Below are 26,590 nucleotides of genomic sequence, written 5' to 3' on the forward strand. Positions count from 1 at the left end.
TTCATGCTACACAATTCACGATTGCAAAGTCGACTTGTGTTATTAACAATATCATAAATATCAACAACTACAAAAAGCTCAGTTTTACCCCAGTACGTTTCTTCTGTGAGTTTATATCGCTGCTCAGTTGATTTCTCCACGAATGTCTCTTACAAAGAGACAGGCAGCGCGAGCCTCAACACGACTTGTTAACATACCGGAGGCAGAGATACACTCTTCAATCGCTGTTTACATTAAATATAATAAAAACAACAAAAAAATCTGAATCATTCTCCCGTTTCTGGTTATTTTTATATTTTATTTGTCCCATTTGTCCCAGACAAAGAATGTCAAGCCCTTGGCTTAGGCTACAGACAGCACTGTATTCTCCTGACCAATGGTGTGTCTGTGTGTGTATTCAGAGGCAGTGAGCAATGGCCTTTCATAATAAATAACTGCGTTAATGCGTGATAAAATAATTGTTGGCGTTAATTAATAAATGCGTTAACGCGATAATAACGCGTTAACTTGCCCAGCCCTAATAGAAACAAAATTTTATTGTATCTGAACCACATAAAAATGTTGATAAATCATGAAAATAGCACAATTTGGCATGTTTCACTGCGTCTTCACAAATGCAACACACACAATTACCCAGTATTTATATATTAATAATATTTGAATAAAGGTTGTTGATTCTCAAAAATGTTCATTGTATTAACTCAAAAAAATGTATTTCAATGAACTCAACATTTTCAGGTAACTTATTTTTAAAACAAATTTTGTTTACAGGCCCAGGAATAAGAGCTTTTTATCTTGATGCAGTCAAGTTCAACTTACAAAATCATTTACACAGTACAAGTTGAAGTCCCTTTCTTTACAATTAAAATATTTTAACATAATTTAATATATTACAGAATTTTAAAAACATAATTTATTATGTATTATATAAAGCAGCTCATAAAATCTGCTTATTTTAGGAATTCTTTGTTTAGCCAGGTACAAAGTGAATTTAGCATAGTAGCTCATTATTTGACCCACTGAAATCTTTAAAGACATTAATAAATGGGGCCCCAAAAAAATAAACTAACTAAATAAAAAAAACATAATGGGGCCATTTGTGGGTCCAGTGTTATCACTGATGCGGGCCCCATTAGATTATTATGTATAACTTCTCCAAGGTCCAGTTCTGAGGCTCGTATGCCCATTGTAGGCACTTTTGCCAGTGGACGGGGGTCATGATTGGTCTGTGGCTACCATAGACTGTAAAAAAATATGGACGTAGTGGCCGTGACGTCACCCATAGGATTCCGGTAAGCCGTTCTGAAGCTTAAAGTAGAGTCGAGCTGGGCGTTGCCATCTTGTGAGCGAGTCATCGCATGTCACTCCCGGATAACAGAAAATCGGCAAAAAGGCGGTATGTGCGCGGAGCGGAGGTGACGCAATGACTACAGACGGCAGATAAATGGCTATCCACTTGTAACCACACCATTAATTATGCAGAACTTTAAAGGCACAATATGTAATGTTTCAGCATTAAAAATATAAAAAATCACTATATCTATGTTATATATTTTTTAAAGTTGTGTGTTTACATTATCCCGACAGTTCCAATTAACTTCTAAATCCAGAGAAATTAATATTTTAATTCGAAGACACGGACCGTGTCTTTATTTCCGTTATGTCGCCAGTCTATCACGTCATATCCGCGTTTGCGTCCTCCCGCGGAACTCGGCGGAACCGCCAAACTCAAAGAGGAATAGTATAAGGGGAACACCCGTGTAAAAAAAGTCCGTATTCATTATGGATCATGACTATTCTTTGCCTGTACGTTCTGCCAGCTCAACAAAGCGTAAACGTACAGGTGAAAAAAATGACCCGAGGAGATTTTGGGACAGCAGGAGAAGCAAGAGACGGGTGAACCTTGGAGAAGCCTTTGAAAGATGGCGAAGTCTTCGTGACAAGCTCGGACTGCAGAGAAATGCTGATCTTACTTGCGTTTTAATAAACAGGTCATTTAAGTAACCATTCAGCTAACATAATAATCATATAATCATAGCATGCTGTATGTTTGCATATTGCATAGCGATCTTGACCACATTGAGACGCGTTTAGCTGAATACGTATACATTTTGTATTGTATCGGCGTTTCAAACAGGCGGATCCTGTGTTTTTGGAGACAGAAACAGCTTTTTTTTTTTTTTACTGATTCAAAAGTATATTTCTATCCGTATATTTGGTGACACGATGATGTCATGTGTAAAACGCAGATGGACTAGCTATTAGTGGTTTTATATGTAGCTGGAGAAGGTAACGTTAGCTTCATAAGGTAATATGCCACTATCTTGGTCAATTAATGTAAGGTGACCGTCACTTTTATCATATGTTAATACTAGCTACATATAATATTAACTTAATAATGATCTACTTATTCATATATCTCTGAGTTCCAAAATAAATGTTTATTAGAATGATTGATAAACCTGGGGAGCGACACAGCGCGTTCCAATAAACAACTTATTGCTGGTTCTCTCACTCACTATGTATTATGGGTTGGTAATGCTAAACTAAATTGAAATGTATTTCCTTATTGAACAGTTATGAAAAAGGAGGTCTATCCACATCAACTCCAAGCAAAAGACATGTAATGCCCTTTCAAACTCTCTCAACCATTCCACCATCCAGTGAGTCATCATCAAATAGGTAAGGTATACACACGCTTTATTATATTACTTTTTCAGTTCAATACATATGAAACTATAACAAATATCTGTTTTTTGTTGATGTTTTTTTAAAGAGAAAAATGCATTCTGGAGTCTGATATTGAAGAAATTCCTATTGCTGAAATAGAACAACAGGCACTGGATGAAAGGTGATTTTAAAATATTTTATAGAAGTAATAAATTGTTACTTTATGTAAAATTCATAATCAGAAATTACATAAAGTCCTTTCATATTCAATAATTTCTTTATGAACACAAATAGCAGTTGTGGTGCAGAATTTAGTTTGCAAAACTTCAACATAGTTTAGTAATAACATTTTAAAATTATTATTTTTTTTATTATAGTTTTTCTAAAATGAGTGTTCATGATGAGTCCACCATTACCCTAAAAGAAGACGCTAATGATCTTCAAAACACAGTGTAAGTATTATTATAATCCATTATTTGTATATTACTCTTGTTTTATACCCATGATGAAAGCTCTCAATATTTGAAACTGAATCCTCTTAATAAACTCACCCTTTGTGTACTTTTATGTTTGATTAAATGAATTATGTATTGGTCTTTGTATTTTTTTTATTTTCAGAATTGACTGGAGAGATAAAGATGATGATGGTGCTTTGGAAACAGCAAGTGAAGATAGTAGTTTGGATGATGACTACATCCCACCTATTTGTATGAGGTTTGTTCATAGGTTTCATAGTTTAAAACTCTTGTGTGATTGCGAATGTAAGTTGCTAGTCTTCGATCAATGGCAAACTTTACATAGACTGTATGTTATTCCTTCTAGTTGAATGGAAGAAGTGAAACCATTTTGGCCTATATATTGTATATTTTAGTGTAATGATGTGGTTATAATAAGTTTCTTTTTTACTGATATCTTAAAAAAAAAAAAAAAAAAATTTCAAAAAAGTAAACGCATGTTAATAATGCAAAATGTAATAGTTGTTTTACAATCACAGAACTGGTGGAGGAAAAAAAACATTGGAGATGATGCAAAAGCTTCCGTTCATCAGCCTGGAAGAAACGGTACTACTTTCCACTGAGAATGATGTACCACCCCAAGAAGAAGATTTGGTCACGTCACCGTCTAGCTTACAGGTCTTGTGTGAGGATGATGTAATTGCGGACCGCCCAAGTGCCATCATTCCACGCGGGTAGTGGGCCAGATGAAAGTGTAAAGTGTGGGCCGGATCTGGGCCAAAGCAATTTTGCTATCTGGGCCAGATGTGGGCCAGTTCTGCTTCATGCGTTTTGTTCATGGCTGACATGCGGCGTTGTTATGGCTTGATTGTGGCCTAAATCTGACAAACGGGAGTGGACCGCCCAAGTGCCATCATTCCACGCGGGTAGTGGGCCAGATGAAAGTGTAAAGTGTGGGCCGGATCTGGGCCAGAGCAATTTTGCTATCTGGGCCAGATGTGGGCCAGTTCTGCTTCATGCGTTTTGTTCATGGCTGACATGCGGCGTTGTTATGGCTTGATTGTGGCCTAAATCTGACAAACGGGAGTGGACCGCCCAAGTGCCATCATTCCACGCGGGTAGTGGGCCAGATGAAAGTGTTAAGTGTGGGCCGGATCTGGGCCAGAGCAATTTTGCTATCTGGGCCAGATGTGGGCCAGTTCTGCTTCATGCGTTTTGTTCATGGCTGACATGCGGCGTTGCTATGGCTTGATTGTGGCCTAAATCTGACAAACGGGAGTGGACCGCCCAAGTGCCATCATTCCACGCGGGTAGTGGGCCAGATGAAAGTGTCAAGTGTGGGCCGGATCTGGGCCAGAGCAATTTTGCTATCTGGGCCAGATGTGGGCCAGTTCTGCTTCATGCGTTTTGTTCATGGCTGACATGCGCCGTTGCTATGGCTTGATTGCGGCCTAAATCTGGCAAACGGGAGCGGACCGCCCAAGTGCCATCATTCCACGCGGGTAGTGGGCCAGATGAAAGTGTAAAGTGTGGGCCGGATCTGGGCCAGAGCAATTTTGCTATCTGGGAAGGCATCAATAGTGTATCATTTGAACTTGAAACAGCTGGTTACGTGTCTAAAGCTGCCTGTTTTGAAATGCAATTTCACAAACAATGTGACAAATCAGGCTTGCCAGGCTTCAGCACCATTTGAAGTAAATCTGACTTCAAGAGGCACAGGAACAATCATTGAATGGGTGAGTCAAAAAGTATCTACATACCACAACAACGTATACATCTACATTATTTATTGGAATTTAATTTATACAGAAAAGTTGAGTTTGAGTTTGTCTAATTATAATATTGTTTTAATACAGATATGTTCCAATGGTCACAAAATATGGAAGTGGAACTCACAGCCCACACTAAAATATGGGATCCAGGCAGGAGACTTCATGATGGCTACAAATGTACTACTGTCTGGGAATAACTACTATAAAGTTTCCCACCTGTTCAAATACATGAACATGGGATTTGTTGGGAAGGACCTTTTCTTTAACATACAAGACACCTACTGTGTAGGAACAATCAGGGAATTTTGGGAAGTGAAGAGATCTACAGCAATCCAACGGCTGCAGGATAAAGACTAGTTCTAGGTATGTCCCCTGGCTTCTTGAAAATAATTCCATTTCAAACTATATTTTTGTGTGTAATACCCTTAATTCATGATTTATTTCAAATTTGTTGTTTTATATATGTTTTTTTTTTAAGTACAATTTTATATTAATATTTTGATCTGTTATTTTATCCTGTCTTGGACTATTTTCTAGTTTGTCATCGCATTTCTCATTCAGAATTCGTTTTTTTTCTTGACTTTTACAGCAGATGGAAGAATGGACAGTCCAGGACACTGTGCACAGTACTGCACCTACACCACAATGGAGAACGAATCAAAGGAGATTATATCTGTTGTGACCATTGACAAAAGGCAGACCCAGCGAAACTCTGTAATTATGGAAAGAGAGGCTTTTGTAAGGACCATGGACAAGCTTCTAACTGAAATAAAGCTCACAGAAATTTGTACGGATGCTCACAATCAGATTTCTTCTCTTATGAGTAAGTACAGTAGTTATTATTTACTGAATAAATATATAATCTTTTGTTTAGTAGATGTGGATGTTTTTTTTTTCTATTGCATATATTAGCTTCAAAATAACTTTTTTGTTTTTGTTTTGTTTCCAAGATCGTTACTCTGGTAGGTACAAGGACTCAGGAGTACTTCACTCATGGGATATGTGGCATGGTGCGAAGAATCTGGCCAAGAAGATCACAGCAGTGGGTTTTTATATTTTTAAAGTTTCAATTTGGACATGTGAACATATATTTATAACATATTCTAAATATGTTTTTTTTTCATACTAAGGCAGGACAGCTGTCAGGGCAAAAAATACTTCTGAAGTGGACCAAAGACATTGTTAACCACTTTTGGTTCTGTTGTAAGACAGCAGAGACTGATGGGCATTTCAGGGTAAGTAATACATTTAAAATTGTATTCCAAATTCGTATAAATAAATACATAAATGATGTTTAGATTTACTCCAATATTATTAACTTTTTTGAGGAGGCCTTTTAAAAACAAAGTTTAATCATATGGCTAGACTGACCATAAACTAACCTGACCTTGATAATGGAAAAGGCTCCAGATTCGTATTCCAAAATAACTTTGTAAAAAAATAATGGGCAGTGTACATAATGCATTTATTTGCAATTAAATAAATTTGTACACACAGCTGACTTGGGTGTATGTATTTAATCTGTTGACACTCGTCCACATTTAGATCATAGAACACTAAGTACAACACATTGACATCTAAACTTGTATTGTTTTTACACTGTCTGATCTAATCTGCAACTATTTCTTGTAGAAACTCTGGAGCAGTGTGCTTCATCATGTTACCAATGAACACACATGGTACCTTGGCAAATGCTTGCATGATTGTCTGGCAGACAATAATGAGAGAGAATGGCTGGAGAGTGGGTCACAGGCTCACAAGGCACTAGAAAAGATTGTGCTTAACAAGAGATGGCTTAAAGATGTGCACAGATATCTGCCTTTCAGGTAACTAGCTATAACCTCTAACCTCTTTATAACCTCTAGTCTGTGTTATAATTCTTCAGACATAATTTACACAGATCTACCTGTCAACTGGAGTCCTTTCACAACCATATACTTATGTACGCAAGCAAACGTTTCAGTTTCTCGCCATTGGTTTATGAGGCACGTACTCTCCTGGCAGCACTTGACTACAACCATCATAAAAACAGACCGCCACTTCTCAACAAAGAAGGCCAATTGATGTAAGATGGCCAATAAATTATCAGTGCACACTATTCTTAAAAGCATATTTATCTGCAGTGTATAATTTGTGTAACATTTTAAATAAATAAATATATATCTTATTTTAGACTCAGGACTTTAGAATGTAAAATGTATGTTTATTAGTGCATTCAAACTAAATACAACCTATATTGTAAATTTGTTTTATAGCTTACGTCGACAATACCAAAAAAAATCTGGGAGATGGACTGTCTACACCATGAAAGAAGAGAAGAACTACAGCTACATCCCTGATCTACAGGCAGCCATTTTGAGAAAAAGACTGGATTCTGACAGGGGCTGTCCAAGGCGGAGGATTCTACGTCCTGATGACCCTCGAACACTTGGACTACTTCCAAGTGTTCAACCTCCAGCTGTAGACACCATTGTTGAGTCCCACGTCAGTAGAGGCCTAGGTATGACCAGTGACCAGCTGAAAGTTTAAACTGTAAATACATTTCACTGAAACAAATTTGTCATTTTTTGACATTTTTTTTCCTCTTATAGGGCCCGGCAATACACATCAAGAGAACAACTGAGCAATTTGTTTATTAAACAGTATTTTTTGGAGAGAAGACTCCGATTTTTCCCGAAACATGACATGTAAATAAATATGACGCAAGTATATTTGTTCAATTCCAACACAAGTTTTTATTTTTATTTCAAAAATTAAACTACTTACAAATCAAAATCACCTATGTCTGCTGCTCTAGATATTGATAAATAAATAAATAAAAATCAAACACAAATGAAAACAACAACAGTAAGGTGTCTTTATCAACTAAAGTTTATAAAATTGTTTCTATGAACCCAGTGTATCTTCCAACTGGGTCCGGGTATTTATCACGTATTCTGGACACACAACAGCTGGGGATGACAACACGGTTTCCCGCACCAAGGGCACCATAATTCCACAAAACAAAATTTCGGTAGGCGGCATAGCGGTATTCCCGGTTGTCATCCCCAGGCAGCTGTGTGTCATGGAGAGCATAAATGTCATTTCTGAGATGCCGTGATAATCTCAGTACATGCTCATCTAAAATATACAATGACATGTGGGGCAATATACTGACACAGTTGGCCTCGCTCTTGCCACAACATTTATTTTCTAAGTCGGATCCCATTTCCCTGCATCTTGAGCAGCTGCACCATCCAGGCACACCTGGTAATGGAACTTCTGTTCCCTGAGCAGCTGGCTGGAGCACATCGAAGATAAGGCCAGGCTCTCTATCCATGACTCTGATCAAGAGTGAACGAGCGTCATTTGGATCCATATTCCGGATCTGCTCCTAAAAATAAAGTTTAGAATTCAACAAATGTAACCCTGACTCTAAGAATAATCCAAAATGAATCTATTTTTCACATTCTTGTCTCTATTAATATATATGTTTTTATCTATTTATTTTTATTTCATTAATAAAAGGAAGCTTAATCTTATCCTGAGACTTGCAGTCTTCTCTAAGATACCTGTGTCTGGGACTTTCTTTCCTCTTGCAGCCTCTGCACCCTCACTCTGTCCTCTTCAGAGATTCCAAGTGCTGCTCTAGTCCCTCTTCCTCTAGCTGCCTGTCTACCCCTGGTTGCACTGCTGTGTCTTGCAGTACTTTCCGCTCTTGTCGTCCCTCTCCTTCTACCTACAGTCCTTCCTCTTGGTGCTTCGATCCCTACAGCAGCTCCAATCACTCCTCCTTCACCGATGACTTCGACTGCTTCACTTGTTTCTGCTCCACTGCTTGCTGCTCTTCTGCCTGCTCTTGCCTTTCCCCTAGCTACCGGTCTTCCTCTCCCACTCACTCCAGCTGCTCTAATTGCCCTTCCTGTCCCTTTCCTACTTTCTCTTGCAGTTACTCTTCCAAATAACAAGTCTTTCTTTCCATGCTGGGGACTCCACGTCTCATCGCTAATATCTAATGATGCTATTGAGGCATCCGGTGAGGAGCTATCTGTCTCTCCCTGCAATATATTCACATGTTGACAGGAAAACAAACATTATTTTTAGATTTTATTTCAAACCCCCATACTTGAGTAAAAAAAAATGTAATTAACTGTTTTTTGTCTATGTAAAATTTATAAATTATATTGTATTATATTTTTAATTTACTACTTGCTTCCTATGGGTTTTTGACTATTCTTTTATTATAAATACCTACATATTGTTTGATCTTTGTCTTTGCTAAAGTTAGATTTAATATAATACATTTTTTTTTAATTGTCAAATATTACTACAAAATTCTAAAATAAAAATAAAAATATTGAGATACAGAAGGGACATGATCAGTTCACCATAGGTCTTTTTTATGTATTTGATAATTACAAAATAAATGTTTGACATTATAATTCGATAAGTACAAAACCATAGCAATAAGTCTTATGGTCACATAAGATGCATGTGTATGAGATGTACATCTTATGTGATCATAAGTCTTATTGCTATGGTTTTGTAATTATATAATTACATTTTTCTTTACAACACGTTGTTGGCATAGCACAATATAATATAAGTGCTAACGTTACCTAATTGTGAACTAATTTCACAGCGAGCAAGTCTCCAACCCTCGTTCTGGAGAGCGTTACCATCCTGTACGTAAGGTTTTCAATCCAAACCTGATCCAAACACACACAATGACAACTGATTCGGCGTATGAAACATATAATTATTAGAATTACTTGTGATGAAACATGTTTTGTAGCGAAAAGAGTCTGGAGAACATCTCTCCAGGACGAGGGTAGTAACGTTAGATTCCTGTGATCTAACATAAACGTTAGTAACAGCGACTCAAGTTGATAGACAGAATGTTCGACAAGCGCGGATGCCATGACAACATGTCTATAATTTGAGTAACTCAAATTATGATGCGTGGTTAATATGTCAACATACCTGTCACTCAACTTATATGTTGACCTAGCGACCGCCCGCACAACATTCTGTCTCACACATTAGCTAACGTCACTGATAAGTTTGTTAAGTAGACCTAATGGTAGCTCGATGCTATTTCATTAGATTGACAATACATAAAGTGAAAAGCCGTAACTAAGTTAAACGTAACAACAATAGAGATGTAATATAACGATACCTTACCTCATGGGCGTAGATTACGCGGGGGACGCGGGGGACGTGTCCCCCTCACTTTTAATAAAATGTATTTTCGTCCCCCGCACTTTTACTGGGTCTCACCGATCCTAGTCCACCCGCTCCGAGCGGGATTCGAACCGGGGTTACCCTGTGCGGGGGCGGAAAAGTTAACAGGGACGCTAACGACAGCCTTCTCTAAACTCGGTTGATAGCGCGCTTCTTGAGGTCAGGGGCAAGTGTATTTACATAGAAACCAATGTGAATACATCAAGATTTAAATTCAGAGACAAAAAATTATCTATGCATGACCTGTAATTTTTTCCGAATCTTAATATGAGGAGGGCGCTCTCATAGAAAGTCCAAAAGTGGATTCGTAATACCCTGTCACGCTGGAGCTGCAGCTGAAGGAAAACAATCGTTATGAGTGATGAAACGTGACGACGACAATCAGACGAGTGCGACAATATATGCTTTATGTGTGTTTTTTAAGTCATCTCAATGTAGGCTATTTATTGACAATAAAGTATCATATGAATAATGCAGCTTTTTTTAATGTTTAGTAGGCCTATTCTGCTCACCACGGCTGCATTTATGTTATCGAAAATAGTTAAAACAGTAATATTTTGAACATTATTACAAATTAAAACCGCTTTTAATTGGTCACGATTCACATTTCCCTATGAATAGTAATTCCTGAGAATATTCCTAGATCAAATAGAATATTCCTGTGATCAAAGCTGAATTTATCATCATTACTCCAGTCTTCAGTGTCACATGATCCGTCACTAATCATTCTCAGATGAGGATTTCATAATCAAGAAACATTTATGATTATTATCTGTGTTGAAAACAGTTCCCAAAATGTTGTGGAAATCATGATAGCCTACATGTTATTTTTCAGGATTCTTTAATGAATAGAAAGTTCAATGGACAGCATTTATTTGCATTTATTAAATAAATTATCTAATTTGTAATATTAAAAATATCAATTGTGATAAATTTAATGCATGTCTGATCAATAAAAGTATTAATTTCTCTCTTTTTTAATTTTACCACAAATGTTTAGAAAATTAAGCATCACCATGAGCAGCACAACTGATAATAATCCTAAATGTGTGTTGATCATCAGATCCTCATATGGGAATGATTAGTGAAGGATCACTGAAGACTGGAGTAATGATGATAAATTCAGCTTTGATCACAGGAATAAATCACACTTATATATATATATATATATATATATATATATATATATATATATATATATATATATATATATATATATATATATATTTTTTTTTTTACATTGCATAAAATCTATGGAGTCTTAATGCAGAAGTGTTTGTAGTATATAAACCAATCATAAAATTGGCACAAAAAAAAGGAGAATAGGAGAATGATATTATAGATATTAATTATTGGTTATTGTTCAGCAGTGTATTTGATATCTTGCCCAATTAAAAGCAAGAGATGCAATAAATTATATTGGTCCAAAAAAAAAAAAAAAAAAAATGGTATTACGACATTTCTGTCCCCCTCACTTCTGAAAAGATGGCTACGCCCCTGCCTTACCTTGTCAGTGAACATGTTTTCTGCTGGAGATGCCAGATTCGCTGGTTGACAATGACAACGACAACAACTCCCATGAGCCCACGCACTTTCCCGACGTCATCAAAGTACGTCTGTTGTTATTATTTTGAATGGGTGACCCCTAGTGGCCAAAAGTTACATACTGCACGTTTAAGGCTTTATATAACTTAAACGAATGAGTTATAAAAAAATTCACCCCCCTCATAGTTGTCATGAAGATCAAAATTAGCCTTATAAGCCAAAACCACAATTTGTACCAGGCTGTAAACATGTTTTTTTCTGCTTTAAAGTTGAGAATTTTGACATGGGGCTAAATGAGAGTATGCTCCCTACTGGAGCCTGTCCCTAGTGGCCAGTTGAGGAATTGCAGTTTACATTACTTCCGTATTGGCTTCAAGAGAGATCGCGGGAGGTTGCCGCTTGGTGGCTACACAGTCCTATTCACAGCAGACTGTGATCCACTGCATTTTGTGTCAAATGCCTCTGATAACCATCACTAAAATGTTGTGTGACTTGTGCAACACTAGACCTTCTGTTTTCTCGGACCATACGGGATAGCCTTTGCTGATTTCATGCATTGATGAGCCATGGTTTCTGGTTTGTCCAAATGGGTTTGTCTGTGATTTAGAGTTGTGGCTATAGGGGTATAGCAATATACCCTTATAGGGGTATATTTTAGCATCAAATTAAGTTAAAAACATTTTTAAAAAAACATATTACAAAAACTTAACTGACGACATTTAAATTACACTATATGGTATAGTGGTCTTATAATAGGTCTTATATTCCTAATAAACAAAGATTGGCCCTTATTTTCCTTTGATAAAGTTACTTTTTGCCTACTCTTTTATGTGTACTGTTGATTCAGACACTAGTCATCAAAAACAGTAATTCTCCTACTATATAATAAGGACATGTTGAATTTCATATGCAGCCTGTCTGTCCTGTTTCATCAGGAAACACACAAAAATAAAAATAAATGTTTTCCTGTCACACCATACCTTGTCCAGCAGATGGAAACCGCAAGACTCAACTCCTCTTGACCCCCTGTTCATTAATTATTAGTTCTACCAGAAAGACTCGGGGAGAAATATATTAACAATAGTGCATTTATTAACAGCTCAGCAAGCTGATAGTGTACAGAGTCATTTTGGCGTAGGCCCCGTCCGAAGAGCATAATCCGAGGGTCTCGGATCTGCAATTCCTGCCTGAAGACAAGGGCAGGGGCGCAGCCGACCCCCAAAAATGGGTGGAGTGTAAATCCACCGGGACGGGGCCCGCCAACCCCCAAAAGTTGGTAAATGATTATACCCACCGGTCTAAAATCTTGGGATTCCTGAAATAGAGAATGAAGTTATTATATAATAGAAGTAAAAAGGAGAAAAGATACAGCATGCCTATGGCTTAGAATTTTTTTTTTTTTTTTTTTTTTTTTTTTTTTTATTAAACATATAAGACATTTGCCAGTTCACTCATAGGAACGCAGAGACGAGGTCTTATTGGATCATCCAAACGGCCGCCTTGGCGGAATAATAATCAGGCCTCATTTCACCACACAGACGAGCTGCATATTATTATTATTATTTTTTTTTTTTTAATTAATTAATTAATTAATTTATTTATTTATTTTTTTGTATAACATTTGCCAGTTATTCCTAGGAAAACACAAAGACAAGGCCTCATTGGACCATTTGAACACAGAGATGAGGCCTCATTGGACCATCTGTACAGCCGCTTTGGCAAAAATAATAAACGGGCCGCATTTCACCACGCAGACTAGCTGCATTTTTTTTTTTTTTTTTTTTTTTTTTTTTTTGCCAGTTCACTCCTAGGAAAACACAGAACAAGGCCTCATTGGACCATCTGTACTGCCGCTTTGGCAAAAATAATAAACAGGCCGCATTGGACCACAAACACAGAGACAAGGCCTCATTGGACCACTTGAACAGCCGCTTTGGCAAAAGTAATAAACAGGTCACATTGGACCACATATAGCAGGCCACCTAGGGCCGTACAACACAAATTCTGGCCTCATTGGACCACATGGCCTTTATAGACCACAGAGACGAGGCTCTGATGAGCCACACGGCCTCTACAGACCACAGAGACGAGGCGTCTAAGCCACAACGGCTGCTAATGCCACATATAGACGAGGTGGACTGGACAGTACATGAACGAAGCCACTTGGCTAAATGAAACAGCGCTTCCTTAATAAAGCAAAATGCTACGGGTCTAAGACCACACATAACCTATGCCCCGAGGGGCGACTGGCCAACTTGGCATCTTTTAAGGACGAGACCAAGCCACTGGGCAACACATAGACAGACCACGCAAACACCGGCATCTAAGCCACATTGAACATATGCCCCGGGGGGGCCACTGGCCGATTAGGCATCTTTTTGAAGGACGAGGCAAACATATGCCACAAGGCGCCAAGCCCCACATAAACACGAGGCCCACGTGGCCACAAGGCCACTAATGCCACACATAGACAGACAAACTTAAGACAAGGCTACTAGGCCACATTTAACCATGCCATGAAGGCCACAAGACCACGAGACAAGGCCACATTAGGCTACACGGTCACAGTAGACCACACAGAACATAGACCGTTTCCTCGGCCATGATTCCACATTTAGACAAGACGTACAGACGACGGCTGTTAAGCCACACGAAACATGGTCATGAAGGCCGGACGTGGCACGAGGCAATATGTACCATGAGACTGACATAGAGACTAGGCCCCTTTTCTTTGCTGGGCCACAAGGCTACTAAGCCACACTGAATGAGGCCAACGAGACAAAAGCCGCTAGGCCACATTTAACCATGCCATGAAGGCCACAAGACCACGAGACAAGGCCACATTAGGCTACACGGTCACAGTAGACCACATATAACATGAATATCGCATTAAATATATTATTTATTTATTTATTTATTTATTTTACTTTTTATTTATTTATTTTTAAAATTTATTTATTTATTTATATTTTATTATTATTATTATTATTATTATTATTATTATTGTTTTTTAATTTATTTACTTATTTATTTACTTTTTATAATCGAACATGTAACGAAGGCACAACGGCTGCTACAGCCACATAGAGACAAGGCCACATTGAACAGAGCCGTTAGGCCACACATTAGATGACTAGAGAGTCGTTGAGGAGTGCTGGCTAGAGTAATATAACGGGATGAATAATAACGACACCACCACCAGTAGTTGCATAGAATTTTACCTTATAGTACTGTAGAGCTTGCTGAGCTTGAAGAATGGTTATAGAATCTGATCTTCTGTATGATTTGAAGGGCGAGGAAGATCACCTACCCAGATGCTTGATGACTGACATGGGGATTCCTCGTTCAGCTGCTGTAGTAGCTGCCCCAATTCTGATGAGGGCTGGTGTAGAGAGAGGGGGATAGACTACAGCTTTTAACGACAGAGTTTAAATGGTTCTGACCAGCCTTTGAAAGAGGTGCACCGTTAGGTAAGATGAAGAGAGGGGCAACGTTAGAAGTTTTAGTGCGGATTTTAAGAATTTTAAACATAGATGTAAATGGCAAAAATTATTATTGATTTAAGGGAAAGATAAGGTGACGCCGGAGCTTGAGCGTCGTTTTTGAATGCTAAGGAATTAGAGTGAAGCAACTGGGAGAGAAACAATATCAGAAGGAAATGCCGCGAGAAGGATCGAAAATATTAGGATCATAAGAGAATTCACCTGGACGCATGATCCGTAAAAAGCAGCTAGTACACTGCTACTAGCAAGATATTGATGTTAAGGGAAAGAAACCGTTGCGGACGGAATTGATGAATTAATGCAACAACGGCAGAGTAATGGGCAGACATTTATCGATCTGTAAATAGAGGATTTAGCTAGGCCTTAAGGAGTAAACGAATGAAGTTCAGAGAAGAGAATTGGAAATTAGGATTATTTATTTTTGCATAGAATTGAATACCTGCGAGGAGCCGGCGGATGGAAGTTTTTTTTTTTTTTTTTTTTTTTTGAACGTGAAAGGAACACTGTCGAAATTAAAATGGGAAATACTGGAATTTGGAAGGCTAAACAGAACATAGAAAAAGCTGGCAATGCGGACGTGTAAGCTTGAAGTTGTAGGAGCGACACCTTAAGACATTTTGTCTAGCCGAAGTAGCATATCGTTTAATTTAATTAATCTCTGCTAGGAGAGGACAGGGTGTTGGGAACGGATTAGGTAGTTTTAGATTCCGTCTGAAACTGGAATCGATCGATAGAGCGCATCAGCAATGGCAGTGCCATGAATATATTTCGAGCTTCAAAGTTAGGATTACGACGACGGATTGCCAGATAAACCGTCTCACTAAAGCTTACTGGAAAGTAAGATGATCTGCCTTGTTAGTGAGGGCAACCGTGCATTGTTTTGCAGAACATCGAGATGCGTGGACGAGACTATGAATGGCCCCAGATCGTGCTAGCGACGGCTATAGGGTAAATGTCGTAGAGCGAGAGCAGACCAATTCGGGTGAGGAAGTTGCAAAACTGCAGATGTGGTCAATTTTCTTTATGAAAAGACAAACGGATTCGTAAAAATAGCGCAAGGAAAGCATTGCTAATTGACTGCGTGTAGCATTTACTGCTCTGTTTAGGAATCTGAGCATGGTTTATATTCAGTGGAGAGAGGTCACCGCGGAGTGAAGCTCTGTGTTTTTTTTTTTGGTTTTTTTTTATTTTTTTTTTAATTTTTATTTTTTAGTTGCTTACATATTGTGTTCACGTCATAAGTAATAATATCAAGATAACTAAATAATTGTCATCACCTGTGTACCTTAGCCCACTCTTCTCGACGTTTCCTGGTGGTTTATAGACGAGTACTCGGATTCACCTTCTGTCGTTTTAAGAATAGCACAACGGCGAGCGCGTCAAGTATAACGTCTCGTCCGATTGGGGAGGAGCGCGCGCAGTCTCGGAGGCTCACGCTGCGGAGCCAGCAAAGTATGAACTAGCTTAATGTGTTCAGCAGCTCCTTGGACGGCCTTGCATCTGACTAGCCTGCTTGATGTCATGATTATGAGCGCTGTGAATGGAACATGCCAGTTTTTTTTTTTTTTTTAACCACCGAAAGGCGAACGAGCAATTCCGTGATGGTAACGGACCAGACTAAACTGGAGTTGTAGAGCGAGAGGAGTAGATTTGGCTGAGAAGGTTTGTGATATTCGTAGAACAAGTTTCTCCTGTACCTTCGGTTAGAGTCAGCCATTAAAGCTAATTCAGATCTAACTCTTCCCTCCGATCAGGAACCTGGCCCAATATGGCTATGTAAAGCTGAATGCGATGGCGAATCGCCGAATTAACCATTCCGGTTATCTGGGATCATAAATTATGAGAAGCACTGCCACGTCGCCACGTTCTACCATTTTCTGTCAACGGCAGACGATGGAAGCAGAAGTGAAGCCAAGTTAATATCCTTACCTTAGACAATGTTCACTCTAATAAGAGGGGACACTGCAGCTGGAGACAAGATGCCTACCGGAGACTGAGCTGAGCTGAAGAAAGTTAAAAGGAGGAGTTTCGGGTGTGGCAGAGCATCCTGAAATGTTGACTCCTCCGGTTGAAGAACGTTTAGATGGCTGAAGTAGAAGGCACGTCCAATGTAATGCTTAATCTGATGGCTGTGGGAGGAAGCTGGTGGGTTGCAATACGTTAGTGGCTGGGACTGAGCTCGGAGTTATTAAAAGAATGTTCGAACTCGACGTCTTTGATTCCGGGGTCTTGACTGCTTGAAAGGAGGCTTTGGATGTCTTGGAGAATTGAGCATTAAAGCTACAAGCTGTGTAACTTTTATAATTATTCTTATCTCTAGCTTGGTTCTTCAGAATATGTGCTCGATGATGTAAATTTACTTATTCAAGTAATAAGGTATTCTTGTAAGTTTATAAAATGCCATTGTAGATGCATAATTACGTAATCGCCATGTTGGCCCTCCATCTGAGTACATTAGTCTAGGAGGGACATGCTCGTGAATAAAGCTTCGCCTTTCGCGCTTAACGCTCGATGCACCGTGTCGAATGTAAGGAGGGGGATTGCTGTGTTGATCTTAGATTAAATCGGCCACCGTAGAGTTAAACGAATCGGAATTGAGAGGAACAGAACTAAATATTCCCGGTTGGTCATATGCATTTCCGCCGCTAGTTGGGGGAAATAATACGCGGTGTGGTTTAAACTCCGGCGGGCTCGGATAAATCCAGTGAAGTAGAATCTTGAGGGTGCTGCGTAGACTCTCTTCCTGCCGACTTGTTGCGTCTGCCGGGTGAAGGAGCGGTTACTGGCTGTGAGAAACAGGTTCTGGTGGATTAGTCAGAGTATTAAGGCCAGGTGCAGTAGGTACACGCTGGATAACCCATATGGAAAAGTCTTGCTAAAAACATATGTGATTCTTATATGTTCCAACAGAAAACTATAAGGATCATATATGCTGCAAAAACCACATATACAAATTGTACAATATTCATGTATTTTCAATCATATATGTCCTACACTGTAAAAAAATATATGCTGGATTGTGTTAAATACAACCCCTGCAAATCAGTGGGATTTTACTTTAGTAAATTAATTAGCAAGTAAAACGAATAAAAATGGGTAACCCTAACGCAAAGAAAATATTTCCTTATATATGTGAATGATAAATATATTAAATAATTTAACTGCATATTAAAAATATACAGGATAAATATATTACAATATTTAATAATACATGAGGAATTGCTGCTTTCAATTAGAAAAATATGTGACAATATATTTACTTATATATCATAATGTATGTCATTTTATTTGATGTGCATGTGAGGATATACCCAAAAATATATTGAACAAAATAATATATATTACAAAATAAAAGGAACTGTAGTCCGTTACAGTTACTGAGAAAGTGCTATTATATTACAGTTACTTATGAAAATGTTAACAATTACAAAGGGTTATATATATATACACACACACACACATACACACAGTTAACAATAACACAAGTCAAGCACACTGGCATGTTTCTACATATTTAGCAAAGAGCTGTAACTGCTGAAAAGTGCACCGACATTATTGTTAATAAAAGTAACAGTTTTACAGTTTTTTAAATTGAGCAAAAACACATGAAATAACAATTAATTTTAACATTTAACCTCCTTTAAATCAGAAGTAAAGCAAGATGGGAAGTAGAAATTTGTTGTAACTCATTCTGTAAAAGTGTTTATGTGTGTGTACATGCATTTACATTAATATGGGAAATTCAATATACAGTACAACACAATAAAGGATACAACTTAATGGATATTACATGTAATACTATTTATATCTTAATTGCTAAATATTGTATGTGTTAAAATATAGCCATATTTTATAAATATAGTCAATATGCATACATTGCAGTAGCTATATTAAAAAAGGCTTTAGGCTTATAAGCTTTAAAGGCTTATTCCTTTATATTTCCTTTAATATAGGCTATTTTGCATATAATTGCAGTATATTCCCATATATTTGTTTTGTAATGTTCTACCCATACAAACTATTTGTTAACAGCAATATCAGCAATTTAAAAATAAAAAATAAATAAACACTCACTCTAAGCGTTAGAGCTTAGACGATGAAGATTTCTGTAACAAAAATAGCCTTTTAGTTCTGTCATCGCAAACTGCGCATGCGTCAACGCGCCGGAAATCAATCGCGGGTTCTTGTTGTCTCCGTGATATGATTGCCTCCCAGCGGGACCGCGAAGTGTCGAGCTCCAGGTAAGAATTGTGTTTGTCATGTCGTTCTCAATGCAAATGTTAACTTATTTAATTGCAAGATTTGCTAAAAGATTTGTAAATTGTTCGTTTCTGTTATCATGTCGATGCCACAGCCTGAGTGTTAGGTAACGTACGGGTAACGTTAAGCCTAATTATGCTGCGCGCACGTGCAAAAATTAAATTACAAGTATTTAATGTGCAAAAACAAGTGAAAAATGCTTATATTTGTATTAAAGTTATTAAATTATATGATTGGTCTCATCATTTGTTAGTCCCTTTGAATAAAAACGTCTGCTAAATGATCAAATGTAAAAAACAACTATTCTAGTTGTTTAACTATGTCATTTGATAACTAAGTTAAACCCTAAAGCTCATGGTTTGCATAGATAACGTTATACAACGATTGTGTGACACAGTGAAAGCTGTGTGACACTGACAAAAAGCAAAAGTTAGAATAAATATAATGTGATTTGTTTACCGGTATGTTCCTTTTGTCATCATTAATAGTCTATTTTGTGCCAATTCACTTTAAAAGAGTTAATGTTTTAGTGAACTTGAGTTTGCAAATTGCTCTAATGTAGTTAAATTATAGCTAAAATATAAACTTCTATCATTTGCATTCATGTAACTGCAACATATATGAATCTGAATGATGTACAATATTACAATTTTGTAATAGAAAGTAAGTAACTGTATAAGAATATATTGTTATACTGAAAAAAACATTATATTGAAACGTGTTTCTAATATTCCTGTATGTGAATGGGGTTGTCAAGAAGATTTTCTTTTTCTTCCACAGAAAGATCTTCATGAAAAGATTTGAAGACTACGCAAGAAGAACAGGTTCAGCCACAGACTGTTTCATCCCATGAGGACTGGTTCAGTTCTGAAGGGGAAGTGTTAACAAATGAGACTTTATTGTAATGTATTATCTAACATGAACTAACAATGAGCAATACATTATTACAGTATGTATTAAACTTTGTCCATTTTTAACGTTTAGTTCACCCAAAAATGTATGTTGTTAAAATGACCCTCATGTTGTTCCAAACCCATAAGACGTTCATTTATTTTCAGAACACAACAAATAAAGTAGAGCTGCAACTAACGATTATTTTTTCTGTCGACTAATCTAACGATTATTTTTTCGATTAGTCGACTAATCTAACGATTAATTTTTTTACCCTTTGAAATTTTTCAAAATTCTGTGGCACCCCCTCGCATAAGTTACGCTAGACGTGTAACAGTACAGACTGCTCACAGTTTGCTTTGTATCACGGTTTTAGGTTCACGTTTCAGTACAGTTCGGTATTTGCTATGTTTTAGGGGGAAAAGGACTACTGTCAAATGAAAATAAAGAAAATAAGAACAGATAACTTAAATAGAAGCAGCAGCACAAATAAATACTATTGAGCAAAGATGAGAATAAAATAAACAATGCTTTTCAGGATTTTCAGGTAGGTCTAACATTAGTTTTTAGGTAGAGAAATGGAATTAAGTAATCAAAAGTAAAATAACCACACATTTAACTGTTTAAAATTAAAAAATAATCCTTATTAAACTTACAAAAGCTATTCAGTCAGGAGCAGTGAGTGATGTCTTTATCTTTTGTTTGACTTTAAACAGACAGCAGTGAAGGCTACTGCCCCTTTAAGACCCACGGATAGTCGTCGTATTTTCTGTATAAAGTTCACTTAAGGCATAGAGTAGGCTATGACAATTTTGACATACTTTTTGTGAGTTTGTCCGTTTAAGCACAGGATTTGAAAGATAACTCAATATTTGCGCGCTTTGGGACGAGTGCACAAAGACAGATCTTCTCATTTGAGTCTCCAGGCTACACGGGGGTGATGACGGTGAAAATGACTGCTCATATTCGGACGTACAGCAGCACTCGCATGCGTTTTATAAAGTTTACAAAGAGAGACCATTTTGCCCACGTTTTTCTTTTATTATCGCTGTTGTTGTAGTGTACCTGAGGAGTCAGCACGTGTATCCATCGACAGAAACATACATACAGCATTATTTTCAAGTTACAACCCATAATAAAGATGCGTCATCAGATGCGAGATGAACCGAAGTGTAAGTGCGTCCCCGCAACTTTTGCTCGGGATCCCGGTTGGGAAACACTGGTCTGTATTGATTGACACCGCGCTGGTTTGGTTAGAATTATATGAGCGCCGTGACCGCGCGCTGCCGCGTGATGAAGGCTTGTCGCAACTCTGTTATTCAACTGCTCTGGTTTTAAAAGCTATGTCATACTAAATGCGCCAAAATGCAATAAAACTTGTTTTACGGTCGAATGCAACGCGTGTGTGTGTGTGTGTGTGAGTGAGTAAGAGACGCGCAAAAGGGCAGAGAGAGAATTTAAGGAAATGCAGCTAAACGAATATGCGTGCGTCTTAAATAGCGTAAAAATGAATGAATGACGAATGTGGCGGCCGTTATTGATTATGTGGCAGTCCGCCACAAATTAGTCTATGTGTGGGAAACACTGTTTGGCCTCTGTTTAAAGTATTCCCATACTTTTGATATTCGCGGTCTAGGTTTTTGTGATAGAACCAGGAGCAGAAGCCAACATTACGCGAGATGAACGTCTGACACGACGCGTCGACGCATTTCACGAACGTCGACGTATTTCCGTAGTCGACGTCATCGATGACGTCGACGCGTCGTTGCAGCACTAAAATAAAGCTTTAATATGTTTACTATAATTACTATGTGAAATAAGTTAATATAGTAATTGATATAGATACTGATATAGATATCCATATTTATAACCTTATTGACTAAAATAACCAGCTCATGGCAGACGACTTGCGACCAGAGAGTGACCCGAGTGATGCGATGTAGGAGTAGCGTAAGCTTCAACGTCTCTCTGGGCAACAAAATCAAGCGCTTCTCTTTTATCGAATCCTCTTTAAATTCAAATTCATGACCAGTGTTTTGTTTTCCTCTATTCTCTGCATAACCGCATTCATCAATACATCATGCTTCAGGTCAGAGGTCACTCTTTTGGCGTAAGTAGACCCGCACGGTTGACTGCTGGAAGATAGATATTTTAGTCTAAAGTCAAAAATATGGATATTTTTCTAATAAAAAATGCATTTTTTATTAAAAGATTTTTTTTAAATGTCCTGATAATTTACTCACCCCCATGTCATCCAAGATGTTCATGTCTTTCTTTCTTCAGTCGAAAAGAAATTGTTTTTTGAACAAAATATTCCAGGATTTTTCATCATATAATGGTTTTTAGTTGCAACCAAAATACTGAAGGTCCAAATCAATGCAGTTCCACCTTCGTGTTTACAAAGGACTTATGTGAAGACTAATACAAATGCCCTCTAGCCAATAAAAAAAATATAAAACAACGTTATTGGAGGATTTTAAAGTGGAAAATTGAGTGTTTTTGCTAAAGGGCGTTTGTATTAGTCTTCACATGAGCGCTTTGTAAACACGAGGGCGGGACTTCTGCCTACGTCTATGTGACCATTTACACGTGATTACGTCATCCTTGGCACCTCGCAGAGCTGAGCAAGTTGAACAATTAAGGTTGAAAAGTATATTCATTTTTTTAAATGACTGATCGTTTGACTAGATAAGACCCTATTCCTCATCTGGGATCACGCAGAGGCTACGAAGCCCTTTGAAACGGCGTTGATTTGGACCTTCAACATTTTGGTTGTAACTGAAAAGCATTATATGATGAACAATCCTGGAATGTTTTCTTCAAGAAACTTAATTTCTTTTCCACTGAAGAAATAAAGACATGAACATCTTGGATGAGATGGGGGTGAGTAAATTATCAGTCAATTTTCATTTTGGGGTGAACTAATCCGTTTATTATCTTTGATTGATGGCCATGACGCTGTGTTCAATGTATTTTGTTGTTGTTTTTTGGGTTTTGTTTTTTTCCTGAGCAAAGTTCAGTTTGCTATCAAGTTGGAATTGTAAATTACTCATGTGGAGTATAATTTGATTATTTCATTTTGTGTTGAAATAAAAGTGTTTCCCTCACAAATTTGTGTATGTCATTGATTGAAATCATATATGGTTAGTATATGCAGAGATGTTGTAATATTGACTGAAATCATGTATGATTATTATATGTAGTTTATATGTATATTATATAAACTTGAAGAGCTAACACACCATTTCCCTATTAAAAAAATATGAAATCTGTATAAAAAGCATATAAACAAATGACACAAAATATAAATAAATCCTATATGACTTTAATATGACTAGCATATGATTCAGTATAAGAACTTTATATGATTTGTATATGAATATCATGTATTTTCTACTAATACCATATACCATTGCATACTGTTTACATGTAAAACTCATATAAGATTTTTGCAGGATTCATACATGACCCAAAAGTTTTCAGTGTGCTTTTTAGTATGAAATGGGCCATAAACGGTCTGATTTTGTGTATGACATATATGGGACTTACATTAAACATATAAGATAATTCTGACTGATTTATGTAAGGAACATATATGGTCGCTATATATGAACCATATAGGTTTTTTTCATATGGGAACTTCGGCTGATGGGATACCGGTAAGCCTTCGTGGCTTGATAATGTCCTCCGAAGGCCCCTTTTCCGGTCGACCCCCGGCACTGAATGTGCGAGCTGCGCATGTGGATGGGAGGAAGCGGCAAACTTCGTCGTCAGTAACAGGAGAATGACGAACGCGGGCGTGTCAGTGGACGTGACGATTTGGCAGGCGAGCGAGACTAATCGTCACTTCAGTATCTGCAAACTCAAACATGTGTAAGTACAGCGCCTTTATACCGTGAGCATGAGAATATCATTGGATTAGAGTGAAGGCATTAAGTGACGTAGTAATTGAGTTTTCCCAGCAGAACTTATGCTAGAGCTTTCATTTCAGTGAGATCAGCTGTGCATGCCCTGTGTATAAGATCTTTGTTTGTTTTATCTTTCTTTTGGGCCCCGTCCACACGGAGACGAGTTTGGCTGTGTACGAATAAATTTCGTACCATATCAGTGTTTTGTCCACACGGATCCGGTGTTTTGGAAGCATGAATCCGATATTTTCTGAAACCGGGTCCCAGAGTGGATTAATCTGAAAACGACAATCTTCCGTTTTCGTGTATAAAGCCAATCCGTATATTTTTTGAAACGGTGATGTCATCACACTACGTCCAGCATGGTGAAAGAGTTAAGGGACAACTACGGGCACTGGGTATGCACACATCAATATCACATCATGTAATTACCGTATTTACATTATTGTAAGGGTAGGTTTAGAGCTGGGGTAGGTGTAGGCATTCATAACACACATCTGTTAAGTAGCAAATGTATTTATTGTTATTTTATTGTGAGATTTTGCCTCACCTCCTACCACTGCTTTACCCCTTCTAGCCATAACTCTTCTTCTCCATTTTTAGTGTGTTTCTGTGGCAGAATTACAGTGCCACACACTGGCCTGGCATGTATACTACATCGTTTTGAGTCGGTTTCGGGGATCTCGTGTGGACGCAGATACTTCTTGAAATGAGGGGGATAAAAAGATTGGATTGGGAAAGCTCTGGCTTCATGTGAATGGGGCCTTAGTCTTTGTTAAGGCAGACCTGCTGGGAATTGCATGTTTTCCTGTGGCCCATACCTGGATTTAACTGAAAGACTTTTTCCTTGACTCTTTTGACTCATTTGTTTTGGATATATACTAGTGATCAGGGCTGGACTGGTAATCTGGCATACCGTGCATTTGCCCGGTGGGCCGACGCACTTTGGGGCCGGTAGTGTTTAAAAAAAAAGAAAAAGTTTTTGTACCACTGACAACATGCAGCGACAGCGGCCCATTGGTTTGTCTTCTGAATTGACAAGCCGAGGCGAGAGAGACCTCCCCTCCATACTAGGCGCTATTTTTCTATTTATTTATTAGGCTAGTATTTGAGCGCATGGAACTGCAAACGGCGAATATCCGCACAGCGCAGCCGCTGACGCACGTACGCTGCGTTTAAATACTGCTCTATACGGCAATTTGACTCCGAATTTAGTTTTATACAATTGTGTGATGGAAACATTACAGGTTCGGTGTTGAATCAGCTGAAAACAGCAGCGAGCATGTATTCATGACGAGGTAAAGTGGAAAACAGCAACACACACAAACGTTTCACTTTAGCACAACCACAATTTACATTGCAGCTAACAGCGAAGAAATATGGTGTTTTACTATATGAGCATTTGTGTTTGGGGGCAACCAAAGAGCTAAAGTCGGCTCTGCCACAAGGGGTCAGAAATGCATCAAATACATTCCAGAAACTGATTGAAAAGTGTATGGGAGATTTAAATCGTATGAAAGTCATTATGTACCTAGATGACATCATTATCTTATCTGACATTTTAGAGAAACATGAGAAATGATTACTCCGAGTACTTACATGTTTGAGTTTGAGTTTGAGTTTGGCTTGAAGCTGTCCCCTGAAAATTAATTTTTTTTTAGTCATAGTCCCAGATGAAAGATGACCAAAAGGGGCCATTTCTGTGGTCGTAAAATCCTAAAATGTGGCTCTATGTTATACAGTAAGGGCGGTTCAAAGACGGGCGTTGGCATGACCTTGCGGCCAAAGATAGCCTGTGATAATTTTCTGACAGTTTTTTCTGACATTTAGCATGATGGTCTCTGCTACAACCTACATCTGCTGACTAGACGTATTGATGAACATAACATGGCTCTCAAACTTAAAACTACTTACCTCAAGCTTAATTTGCAAGATTGGCACACCAAGTTGGCCTCTTTTCCCTGGCCATGACCGCATCCATATTCTCATCTTTCCCTTCCTCCTCTTTTTCTCCAGTGCATATAAAAAACAAAATTGCCAAAATTTGATTCTGTTTACCATTAGCACATGATGATGATGTAGCGACTCAGGCGAATCAAACACACAATCGCCAGTTACATTTAACAAATATGTTTTGAATGCTCTGTGCTGGGTCGCAGACCTTCCCCCAACACAACAGAGAAAGATTCTTCGTTACCCTGGAAACCATCTGATAAGATGTTTTATGGCCCAAAAGAATTTGGCCACATGAAGTTTCAGACACAAAGAGTTTAAGACACAGAGCTTTTGCCTCAAATTATAGACAAACCATCTATAAATGAACATGCACCCCAGGACATTATATGTAAACACATAACTGTTTT

General features: G+C 37.9%; 2 protein-coding genes across 2 annotated transcripts in view; one reads left to right on the forward strand and one right to left on the reverse strand.

Annotated features, from left to right (window-relative positions):
• nots (nothepsin) overlaps positions 1–26,237 on the reverse strand; it is a 55,274-nt gene extending 29,037 nt beyond the window's left edge. Inside the window, exon 1 of the mRNA XM_067416396.1 lies at positions 26,142–26,237. The gene's annotated coding sequence lies outside the window, so the exon portion shown is untranslated. The remainder of the gene's footprint in view (positions 1–26,141) is intronic.
• Positions 5,550–7,520, forward strand: LOC137039786 (uncharacterized). Its single transcript, XM_067415061.1, has 7 exons — positions 5,550–5,720; positions 5,864–5,939; positions 6,028–6,132; positions 6,530–6,723; positions 6,798–6,962; positions 7,153–7,397; positions 7,489–7,520. Exons 2-7 carry the CDS (start codon positions 5,898–5,900, stop codon positions 7,518–7,520), a joined length of 783 nt encoding a protein of 260 aa, XP_067271162.1. The 5' UTR covers positions 5,550–5,720; positions 5,864–5,897.
• Positions 26,238–26,590: the final 353 nt, after the last annotated feature.

The sequence above is a fragment of the Pseudorasbora parva genome, chromosome 14, assembly GCF_024679245.1.
Source record: "Pseudorasbora parva isolate DD20220531a chromosome 14, ASM2467924v1, whole genome shotgun sequence".
NCBI lineage: Eukaryota > Metazoa > Chordata > Actinopteri > Cypriniformes > Gobionidae > Pseudorasbora > Pseudorasbora parva.